The sequence below is a fragment of the Callorhinchus milii genome, unplaced genomic scaffold (assembly GCF_018977255.1).
Source record: "Callorhinchus milii isolate IMCB2004 unplaced genomic scaffold, IMCB_Cmil_1.0 Scaffold8, whole genome shotgun sequence".
Classification (NCBI taxonomy): Eukaryota; Metazoa; Chordata; class Chondrichthyes; order Chimaeriformes; family Callorhinchidae; genus Callorhinchus; species Callorhinchus milii.
The window spans coordinates 13,008,836-13,020,180 of record NW_024704749.1 but is presented as its reverse complement, the minus strand read 5'-3'; the positions used below and the strand labels follow the sequence as shown (position 1 = coordinate 13,020,180).

The window sequence follows — 11,345 nt, the reverse complement described above, 5'->3', positions numbered from 1 at the left end:
CCTGCGACACAGCGATGGCGCGGAGGCGGCTGTTTGTTTCGATGCTTGAGCTCCGAGCGCCGCGGTCTGTGTGGGGCCCCGGACCCGCCGTGACCTATCACCACAAGGTATTGAGCCTGAGTGGCTCTGAGGCGCGACATGTAAATACTAGTTGTTGTATCACTGAGCTCCCCCGAGGCCGGTCTTGTAATAATAATAATAATAATCATTGCCTCTGTTATAGCGCTTTTCATGTCTTCGAAACGTCTCAAGGTTACAATCATAGAATTATACAGCACAGAAGGTGGCTCTTCAGCCCATCATGGCCCGTGTCGGCTCTTTGAAAGAGCTGTCAACCAGTCCCACTTCCCCCACTCTCTCCCCATAGCCCTGATCAACCCCACTCCCCCTGCTATCTCCCCATAGCCCTGCAAATATCTATCCATTTCTCTCTTGAAAGTTAGGGGCTGGAAGCAAAGGTACTGACTAGTCACATGCATTGTGCAGTTAGTTAGTGTGTAAAAAAAATTGGCCAGAGCTCTTCTTGTGCTCCTGTGGCTGGAATGTTTTTTTTTAAACCAATTAATTGTATTTGGGTTTGAACCTCTCCTGTACTAGAATAGCCAGGCAGGTCCACAGTATTCCAGGCCACTGCTGATGACAGCACAGCCAGCCTGGCTCATCGGCAGGAGCTGGAAGGGCAGACCAGTCACTGGGGACAGGGAACCCTCCCACTCTGCTCCTGTTAACCCTGCAAGCCAAAGCCATAATCGGTAGGGTGGTCCTAGCTGGACAAGCAGCAGGAAAGCTGATATTGAAATCCGGACAGCGATGGCAATCTACGTGGTTATAGCTGATTAGACTCCAGCAGCTACCCCAACGCACACTCTGGGCTCTCCAAGCCTTGGCTCTTGCCAACCTGCGCCTAACACTTTCTGGAATTAGGTAAGCAGGTTGGGTCCCTCCAGGGAAAGAGTGCGATTTCGCACAGGAGTCCTGTAGCTCAGTGGTTAGAGTACTCGCCTTGCGGGTTTGATTCGCGCAGGGCGAAACCTTGGGCAAGTTTCCTTATTCCACACGCCTGATAATAATCCCTCAAGAAAAAAAATAATAAAATTGGCCACTTCATTCAACAACTGTTTGTGGGACACTGCTGTGTGCAATTGGCTGCCGCATTTTGCCCACAAAATATACAGTCAATTCACTTTACAGTATATTCTGGGAAGCGCTTTCAGACATCTAGAAGATATGAAAAGCGCGACATCAAATGCAAGGATTACTATTATTGTTCCAATAATCTATCTCTGGGATTTGCATATGGAGGTGGGATGCATGAAAACAGAGTTGGTTTGGATATGCATGGTGCTGGGTTTCCGCATGTGTCAGATACCCAGCTGACCAAAAAAAAATTGGATAATAATCATTTTGCAAAATCTCTAAATGTCTCAAAATGCTTCTGAGTTTCCTTTTAAAGTGTTTTGTAGTGCCGAGGTATCTTTAATGTACATTTCTTGGCTTCATATGGGAATAAGGATGCCATCGTATGAACTAGGGTTAGATTGTGAGGATTTAGGCATGACTAGTTACTTATTTCTTGTCCTCTTAGTTGTGTGTTTGACTTAATTTAGTCATTTTGGGAATTGTGCTGCGGTTTAAGGACCGAAAGAATTGTCTCAGCCAGGGGCTTCATTGGAGTAACACAAAAAATTTCCCCAACCTTCCCAGGGTTATTCGAGACCAAAACCTGTCAAGGTTTCCACTGCTAGTCTCTCTGCAGCACTAATGATTGTGACAGTCAGGCGAGGAAAGACAAGGTGTATCTGAGATGCTCTAATACCAGGGGTCTCCAATCAGTCAATTGCCACTGGGTGGCGTTGTTGTACATGATCAAAAAGACGAGAGGAACAAAAATGATAGCGTCAATCGACTGGTTGGATACCCGACTCTAAACAGTTGCCAACACTCACACATAAATAATGGCCACTTGTGTGGGGTATCAGAGGCAACCAGCATACATGCAACCATAACCCAACGTGTGAAAGCTGGGGACCAGGAACAGAGGCAGAATTGGACACATTAGCATGTTGTATGTAACGTGAGTTACTGTGCATTATTTTCTATAATGAAGGTGATGGACCACTATGAGAATCCCAGAAACGTTGGCTCATTTGAGAAGAATGCCAGGAATGTTGGGACTGGCTTGGTGGGAGCACCTGCTTGTGGTGATGTCATGAAGCTGCAGGTAAATTTATCTTTTTCTCTCTAAATCTCATTTCATCCAGAACTCTGCAGCCCGTGTCCTCTCCTACACCAGGCTCTGTGACCCTATCACCCCCATCCTCGGCCGACTCCACTGGCTTCCCATCACACAGAGGATATAGTTCAAGATCCTGGTCCTCACCTTCAAAGTCCTCCATGTTCTTGTTCTCCCATACCTCTGCGACCTCCTAACCCCCTACCATCCTGCTCACTCCCTCCACTCAGCAGGTCCGGCCTGCTTCACATCTCCCACTTGGCTTGCCTCTCTATTGGTTAGCGGGCCTTCTGCCATTCTGCCCCCACCTTCTGGAACTCCATCCCGCAGTCCCTCCGCCTCGCCCCCTCCCTTGCCTCCTTCAAGACCCATCTCAAGTCCCTCCTTTTTGATTGTGCTTTCGATCACCCTGCTTCCGCCTGCCCTCCACCCTCCCCAACCCCTAGCTCAGGTCCGTAACTCTGTCTGTCCAGCGCCCTCCCGACATGAAAGGCGCTATACAAATGCAATTTTGTTATTGTTCTTTCTGAACAAAGCAGAGCAAAACACTTTTTAAATGGTGCATGAGCTTTGCTGGTGTTCATTTTATAAATTGAGATAGAATGTTTGAGATATGTTTGGCATAAAGGGACTGCTTTAGCTGCAACCAGCTCTCTGTGAGATCAACGTGTTTGTGGACTCTTGAACAGAGCCAGTCTATTGGACTTGCATGAGTAAAAATTGCTCCAAATTTTTCTTTATCATTTCCTATTGTAGTTTATCACTGAGGAGATCTGGAAACTTTAATCTTGACAAGGGGAGACTACAACAGGAAAAAGTCATTGACACCTATTTCTATGCCTTTCTGTTTAGTTCACCTCCTCAAAAAATGACCTTGTTTTGAGGCTTGCTCTAGCACTACTTGGCTAGAATCTGATTTGGTGATGCTCAAACCTGCAACATTTTGCATTCCCTGTGCTCAATGAATAGCTACTGTTCTTTGTTACAGATACAGGTGGATGAAAATGGAAAAATCATTGATGCGAGGTTTAAAACCTTTGGCTGTGGATCTGCAATTGCCTCTAGCTCATTGGCTACAGAATGGGTGAAGGGAAAAACGGTAACAAATATTGAATTAATCATAGGATTGTCCCTTTGACACGCTCCCACAGTTGCAGGTCATCAACAGAAATCTCATCACAGGTCGTGAAGTTCTCACAATATTTAAATAGCGTCAGCCTAACTCTGTGCTAGTGCTCTCACCTCTGTGTCAGAAGGTTGTAGGTTCAAGCCCCACATCAGGATTTTAAAACTCACATAGTCTGACACTCCAATGCAGTGTTGGGGAAGTTTTGCATCGTCAGAGGTGGCATCCCGTCTTATCTGTTTACATGGATGTTAAAGATCCCATGGCACTATTCAAAAAGAGAAGGGAGTATTTTCCATTATCATGGCCAATAATCCTGATAAAATTTGGGGGATTGTTAATTATTAATTCAATTGTGAATTCAAATTGGTTACTGTATTCGCCCACAAATACACAATCATTCCATTTCATGATATACGCTGTGAAGTGCTTTGGGACGTCCTCCCAATGTAAAAGGTGTTATACCAAATGCAAGGATTATTATTATATCAGTAATAAAGTCCAATTTGTGATATTTACAAATGTGCATTGGTAATTTGCATTCTTTTAGCTATTGAAATTAATAATGATATAAATCCTAGCATCTCAATTACAGATCGATGAAGCCTTGAAGATCAGGAACACAGACATTGCTAAGGAGCTTTGTCTTCCTCCAGTCAAACTGCATTGCTCGAGTAAGTTGCGTAAACCTGTCAGGGTTTGTAATGGTTTTAGCTGGTTCAACTCCAGCAGTTGGCCAGCGCACCCTATGTGATTCTCCAAACATTGGCTATTGCTGGAGACCTGTTGAATTATTTTTATGTTTTATAATTGGTTTATTTTTGGAGAATTTCATGTTATTTTGTTTTATCCATTAAAAATATTTTATTTTTATTGCATTTACAAAAATACCTCAAATGACCTGACCGTATATAAATTCCCTTTGTCAGTTTCCCATTTTTGAAAAAATAAATATTTCTTGCTTCTATCTTGTTTACCTTAGTATCTTACCCCTTGAACGGTTCCTGGCTGGAGGGGAAACCCCAAGGACCACAATTATTCCTCCAGCCTCACCCCACAGGCCCCTCTTGCTCCTCCCCTTTCCCAATTCCTCGCCAGTGCCCACCTACTTATGGTGTAGCGGGCTGTTCGTCGGGGTGTCTCTTCCGATGGGCCTGTCAGTCAAGCCTTCTGTGGTTTACATTTTTTTCATTTTATTCTGTTTGTATGTTTTCCGTTTTTGTGTTATTTTGTATTTGTGAAAAACTAGATCAGCTGTTGCTACCCTGTACATAATACTTTCTGGGATTAGGTGAGTAGGGTATGACCCACTGGGGTGAAAGTGCTCTGGGACTCTACACTGCGTGAGGGTTGCTGTGTAAATGGAAGTTGTTGTTGAGTGCACATCATACACAATTTCAGACAAAGGGGATTTTCCATACACATGTGGAACTTTCAGCAGTTTGATTTTGATAGCCTTAAACTTGTCGATATCAGTCATTCACGTGAAAGGTGCAATATAAGTGCAAGTTGTTTCTTTCCCCACCCCTCTAGTTCCAGATGCTCTCCACCTCAATCATTAATTTGGGAAGGCCGTGAGGCATTGTCTCTGCTGGAATTGTGGTTCAATAGACTTTGTTAGTGCTTTTGTACTTCACCCTGAAATTCTTACTCAGAGGTTACAACCTGCATAGGTGTTTTCAAATTAAATTGGATGTTCTTGACCGGTTCTGCCTCTTTCAGTGCTAGCTGAGGATGCGATTAAAGCTGCCCTGGCTGACTATCGTGGAAAACGAGATCAGAAGAACCCGAATATGAACGCAGAAACGACATCAAACAACTAAATATGTACATCAACGGTGTCCACTCACAGTAATAACCTTTGCGTAGTACAGCTTTAATAGTTACAGGGATCAGCGCATACCAAACAATTGACAAAACAGATGCAATAAGTTGTTCACAAAAACAGAAGTCGCTGGGAACACTCAGCAGGTCAGGTAGCATCTATGGAGAAAGGAAAGTGAGTCAACGTTTCGGGTCCACGACCCTTTGCAAAAGTTGTTCAGTTCATTAAATGGTCTCTTCAACAAAAACATTTTCTATTTGATGTTTCTTTTAGCGCATTATTCAAAGGTTTCTTTGGGAGAAGTTAATGAAAATTGAAATTTGAAGATGAACGTTGGTGGATTGAAAGATGTCACCATATGTTTAGAACACACATGAATGGTGGTGTGTTTAGCTCTAATATAACCTTGATTGTACATTTGTACTATATGCAAAATAAATAGCTGAAATCTTGCTGGATGTGGAATGGAATGCACACTCTCCCTGTTTATCTAATTCCAAAGTGTATTTGGTGCAGGTTTGCGAGAACCAAGGCCTGGGGACCCCAGAGTGTGCTGCTGGAGTTTAACCAGCTAAAACTGCACAGCTTGCCATTGGGAGCATTGTATGGCAAGATTCCTGTTGCTTGTCCAACTAGAACGAAAGCTGTGCCTTACTGTGTCCCATCTGGTGGCACAGGCAGGAGTTGGGGAAAACTCAATCTCATTATTTTTACTGTATCCACCACTCATGATCTCTCCTGAGACGTTTTGATGACGTGATACACCGCTATATCAAATGCAAGGCTTATTATATTTTTAGATATTACCCTTCATCCAATGGCTTCAGGTCCAGATTTGATGTTTCCAATGCCCTGCTGACTGGACTCTCCAGCTCCTCCTGTGACTCCATCATCCCCATTCTTTTGTTTCCAGTGATTCCCCATCCCCCAGTGGATCAAATTCGAGATCCTTATCCTCACTTTAAAATCCCTCCATTCCCCTTTTATGGATTTCCTAGATTGCCCCACCCTACCTCTGCTCTGGCCATTCCCTTCACTTGGCAGTCACCTGCTTGTTTTATTTCATCCCGACATCAGTGGGTGAGTTTTCAGCCATTATGCCCCACTCTCTACTCCTATCCCGGTGTCCCTGTGGTTTGCCACCTCCCTCCCTTCAAAACCCATCTTAAGATCTATTTTTTCAACTATTCCTTCAGTCACACACACACACCTTTGGCTCCCAATTCGCTGTGTGAAGTGGTTTGAGAACTTTTTTAAAATAAAGTCTGCCTTTTCTCCATTTGATTCTATTCCTTACATTTGGTGTAGTGCCTTTCACATCTGGTGGACATTATTCCTTTAGCTGCAGCTCCACGGTCTCCTTCAGTGGTTTGTGTAAGTGGGTCAGTGGCTGTTGGACTGTGAGCGCCCCCTCCCCCCGACTCGCTGAGGGGAAGGCGATTGCAGACAGATGTTCTCACAAAATATCCACTTAAAAGCACTTCTCAGCAAACCACTAACACAATACAATTTATATCTATAATATACATTCATAAATCACTAACAACATCTCGAAAGCTTAAATTTTCAATTTCCGTCCGGTTGCTATGACAATCTGCAGATTGCCTACCAGGTTGGCCGACAAACACACGAACATTGCAGCACTGAGCCGCCCTCCAGACATTAAAGGCGAGGTTCCGGACACGTCTCCGAGTCTTTCGCTTTGAGTTTCCAGTGACTTTGGTAGATTTTCCCCTTTAAGCAGACGGTGAGGGCGGGAAGAGGTGGCGTCAGCTGCTCGAGCGGCGTCAGTTGGGCGCGCGCGCAGCTTATTGTCCAGCGATCGTGAGCCATGAGGGGCCGCAGCCGCTGGTCACAGCCTCAGGGACAGCGATAGCCAAGACAGGCCACAGCCACAGCGGTAGCCACAGGGCGCCGGGCAGCGCAGCACAGAATCCAGTTGCCCCGAGCGATTCAGACGGCGAGGGAAGGCGACGTCGCGGAGTGATTTTTTCGGTGCTGTTCGGAGTCTCTTCCCGTCTTTCGCCTGTGAGGGGAAAAGTGCCATGAAAACATGGTGGAACCGGTTGGCTTTGTGGAAGCCTGGAGGGCGCAGTTCCCCGAGTCCGAGCCGCCCAAAATGGAGCTGAGGAGCGTCGGAGACATTGAGCAGGAGTTGGAGAAATGCAAGTGCAGCATCAGAAAGCTGGAGCTGGAGGTGAACAAGGAGAGATTCCGCATGATTTACCTGCAGACATTGCTGGCCAAGGAGAAGAAGAGCTATGACAAGCAGCGCTGGGGCTTCAGGACGTCGGTCCTGATGGAAGCCACGGCCGAGCAGCCTCTGCTCCAGCACAGCCCCTCCGCGGGAGACTGGGAAGAAGGAAAACCCTGCGGGGAGGAGAAGCTGAGGAGACAGCCTGGCGAGGAGATAATGGTGGACAGCAGGGGTGATCTGGAAGGTTCTTCTTCCAGGCAGAGGGCCTCCTCCTCCACACGGAGGATGGCGGCGGGGGCTGAGAAGGACGCGGGCAGAGGGACGAGTCAGGAGGCCGAGCAGACGGAGAAGAAAGAAAAATCTCCCGGCACAAGCGTGGCCGCTTTGAGGTCCAATTTTGAAAGGATCAAAAGAACCAATTCGAATTGTGCCGGAGACGGGAAGGCGATGGAGAAGCCGCTGTATGTCAATGTGGAGTACCACCATGAGAAAGGTTTAGTGAAAGTGAATGATAAGGAGGTATCTGACAAGATCAGCACAATTGGGAGTCAGGCCATGCAGATGGAGCGCAAGAGGTCATTACACTCCTTGCCCGGGAATGTCTCAACAGGGGACTATCGCAAGCCCGTATACAGGGGTCGATCCACCGATAGCAGCTGTGGCTATGACCCAGAGTATGACGATGTGGATCTCAATCCCAGGTTCCTGAAGGATAATCTGATCCGTGCCACGGCCAATGGGGGCAAATCAGACAAGATACCTTGGCAGCACGAATTCCAACCTTATGATAGTGTGTACATTGGTGGGATGATGCAGGACAGCGATGGGAAGGTTGGTGGCGGGTTAAGGGACTATGGAAGATTCCAGAGTACAGCAGATCAAGAGAAGCACCTGACGTGGCCCAGGAGGTCCTACTCTCCAGGCAGTACCGATGATGTTGGTGGGGGTTATACTCCAGACTGCAGTTCCAATGAAAATCTAACCTCCAGCGAGGAGGATTTTTCGTCTGGTCAGTCGAGTCACGTTTCCCCCAGCCCCACCACCTGCCGTATGTTCCGAGAAAAAAGTCGTTCTCCCTCTCAGAACTCTCAGCAGTCATTTGATAGCAGTAGCCCACCGACCCCGCAGTCTCAAAAGAGACATAAGCATCAGGTTACTATACAAGAAGCAACGATAGTGGGACTACGGAAGACGGCACAGATATGGGCGACTGAAACACCCCTGACCCCCAGGGGTACTCAAGAAGACAATTTACACGGCGACCCGGGTAAGCAACTTTCTTCCCTTCCTTTGGTCAGAAACGGAATAATAATCGTATTACACATTTCAATAATCCCTTTTAAGATTTTAAATATATGGCTAAACTGTAGGTTTTCTTAACTGTGAACGGAGCATTTATGGAGTCGCTTGTAGGCAGTTGTTTATGTGAGTACAGGATAAATAATTTGTGAACATACCATTGTTTGCAACAATCGCAGTTTTGCATGAACCTGAAACCAGGGGAAAACTTAAAGAGAAACACTGGATTATGTTGTTGCATTAAAAAGTCTTTTGCTTCGTAGTTTAAAAGTCTATAGCATTGTGTATGAATTTGTCGGAATATTTCATAATTGCACAAACAATGTAGCTTTTTAGTTTGTCACATTGAATGTTTCTAATACTGTATTTTAGTACTTTGGGCATGCATTTTATACGCTTTAAAATTGTATTTGTATCATATACATCGTGGGTGGTATTTTAAGATATTTTTCCTTTTAGAACACTTATATGGAAGAGGTTAAGATGAAAGACCTTTTAACTTTTTTTAAATGGTGTTCTAATACTAAAGAAGAACTGAAGCTCAAATAGGGTTAGCATCAACAGCGTGTTGAGGTTGAACTACTTTTGGGATTTAAGAGAGTCAACCAATTGATTGGAATAAAAATAGCTAGTTTATATAATGATTATAAATACTGACGAGAAAGAATGTTTAATTTTGTTAGGATAGTTTGAACAATTGGGATTGTGTATTTGATGGTTGATTCACATCTCATTTTCTTTAAGGAATGACCTTTAGTTCCCTCACCCACAAAATAGACAATCCACTTTACAGTATTTCCTATAAAGCACTTTGAAACACCTCAACGGTGTGCTAAGACCTACATCAAACACAAGGATTATTATTGAGTAAAACCTTTTGTCTACTGTTAACTTATGGAGTCAATTGATGCAGTTGTCCATAATGGTCATTTGTAGCATTTATTATTGCACGCTGATGCCATGCCAGTTGGCACAAGAGGAGAGATTATTTCTTGGTCTTCTATCCCTTTTCTGTGCTTTTCTCCTTTTTCTACCAAGATATTTATCATTTAATCTTTACTTAATTTTTTNCTTCTTTCCTTAATCTCTGGTCTGAAGTCCAGGATTTATTTTTACTGGTAAGTGTAATGCCTGACAATGTGTACTTTTATTGAAAAAATCCTTTCATATGTTCACATCACATTACTTAGCGACGAGGAATTTCATCCTCAGTCGTCACCCTTCTATGGTATTGCTGAGATTTGGAATTCTCTATGGAATCATTAGATTGAACCTGTAGCATACCAAGGGATTGCAGCACGGGGTTGTCTCTGATATCTTAGTAATTATTCTTGAATGGTGATTCACCTTGCTGTCGCTATTTAAAAGTAAGATGGGAAATTTCTCACATTTATACTGGCTAACATCCCTCCCTCGTCCAAATTCACTGAAACATTTTTTAATTCATTGGCTACAAGTTGACATTGTTGTATCATTTCTGCTGAAAAGATATCTGTGCTCGGATGAGATGTTGGAGGGAGTGGGTGAGGGAGGGGGTGAGAAAATATATTAAAGGGGTCCTCCCACTGAGTCCTCCTAAAAGGAATCCTCCCAGCTGAGTATACATAAAGACAAAATGTCTGTTTGTGTCTATCTACATTCCATGGATCATGGCTGGAACAAGAACAAAATTACAATTATAGAGCGTCTTTCACGTCGGGAGGATGTCCCAAGGCGCTGGACAGTCAGGGGTCAGGACCCGAGCATGCGGGAGGGGTGGGGTAGGGGTGAGGGAAGGTAGAGAGGTGAGAGGGCGACTGAAGGCACGATCGGAGAGGATGGTCTTGAGACCGGCCTTGAAGGAGGCAAAGGAGGAAGCGAGGCGAAGAGTCTGTGTGATGGAGTTCCAAAGTGTGGAGGCAGAGAGGCTGAAAGCCCTACCACCGATGGTTGGGCGGGAGGCATGGAGAGCAGGCCGGAGCCCGTTGGCAGGGAGTCAGCAGGTCAGAGAGGTAGGACGGGACAAGGCAATGGATGGCCTTGAAAGTGAGGACGAAGATCTTGAATTCGATCCTCTGAGGGATGGGGAGCTAGTGGAGTTGGGTGAGGGTGGGAGTGATGGGGTCACGGAGCCTGGTGCGTGAGAGTACACAAGCTGCAGAGTTTTGGATGATCTGTAGAGTTTTGGATGATCTGCAGCTTGTGAAGGGAAGAGTTGAGAAGGCCGACGAGGAGGGAATTTCCATAATCGAGCCTTGATGTGACAAATGCGAGGGTGAGGGTTTCGGCAGCTTGAGGGGTCAGGCAGTGGCAGAGTCTGGCCATGTTGCAGAGGTGGTGGTAGGCAGTGCTGGTCATGGTGCGGATATGGGGGAGAAAGGACAATTGAGAGTCAAACAAGACACCCAGGTTCCTGACTGGCTTAGTGAGGTTGAGTGTGCAGCCGTGGAGGCCAATGCTGCCAGCGCCCGAGGTGCGGAGGCTCTGGCGCGAGCCAATCAGGAGGGCCTTGCTCTTGCTGACATACAGTTGAACAAAGTTGTCCCAAAGGGTAATTGAGTGGGCACGGAGTCCCCTCCTGTACATTGCACAGCTGGCCTTTCCCCATTTGTGAACTGTATAGACTGGCATGGTTCCAGGGTAAATCCTGATTTGAGTTCATTTATTAGTTGAGGATTGAACTGAA

The 11,345-nt window shown here is 45.5% G+C and overlaps 2 protein-coding genes across 2 annotated transcripts in view; both read left to right on the top strand.

Annotated features, from left to right (window-relative positions):
• Nucleotides 1-5: 5 nt before the first annotated feature.
• On the top strand, nucleotides 6-5,423 carry iscu (iron-sulfur cluster assembly enzyme). The gene is given in 5 exon segments (NM_001292446.1): nucleotides 6-107; nucleotides 2,108-2,221; nucleotides 3,222-3,332; nucleotides 3,955-4,033; nucleotides 5,082-5,423. Coding segments are annotated over 5 exon segments (498 nt in total). The 5' UTR covers nucleotides 6-14; the 3' UTR covers nucleotides 5,183-5,423.
• A 1,590-nt stretch (nucleotides 5,424-7,013) lies between these two features.
• si:dkey-91m11.5 (BCR activator of RhoGEF and GTPase) overlaps nucleotides 7,014-11,345 on the top strand; it is a 63,159-nt gene continuing 58,827 nt past the window's right edge. The window contains exon 1 of the mRNA XM_007901742.2: nucleotides 7,014-8,648. Coding sequence (XP_007899933.1) covers nucleotides 7,238-8,648 — 1,411 coding nt within the window. The 5' untranslated portion in view covers nucleotides 7,014-7,237. The remainder of the gene's footprint in view (nucleotides 8,649-11,345) is intronic.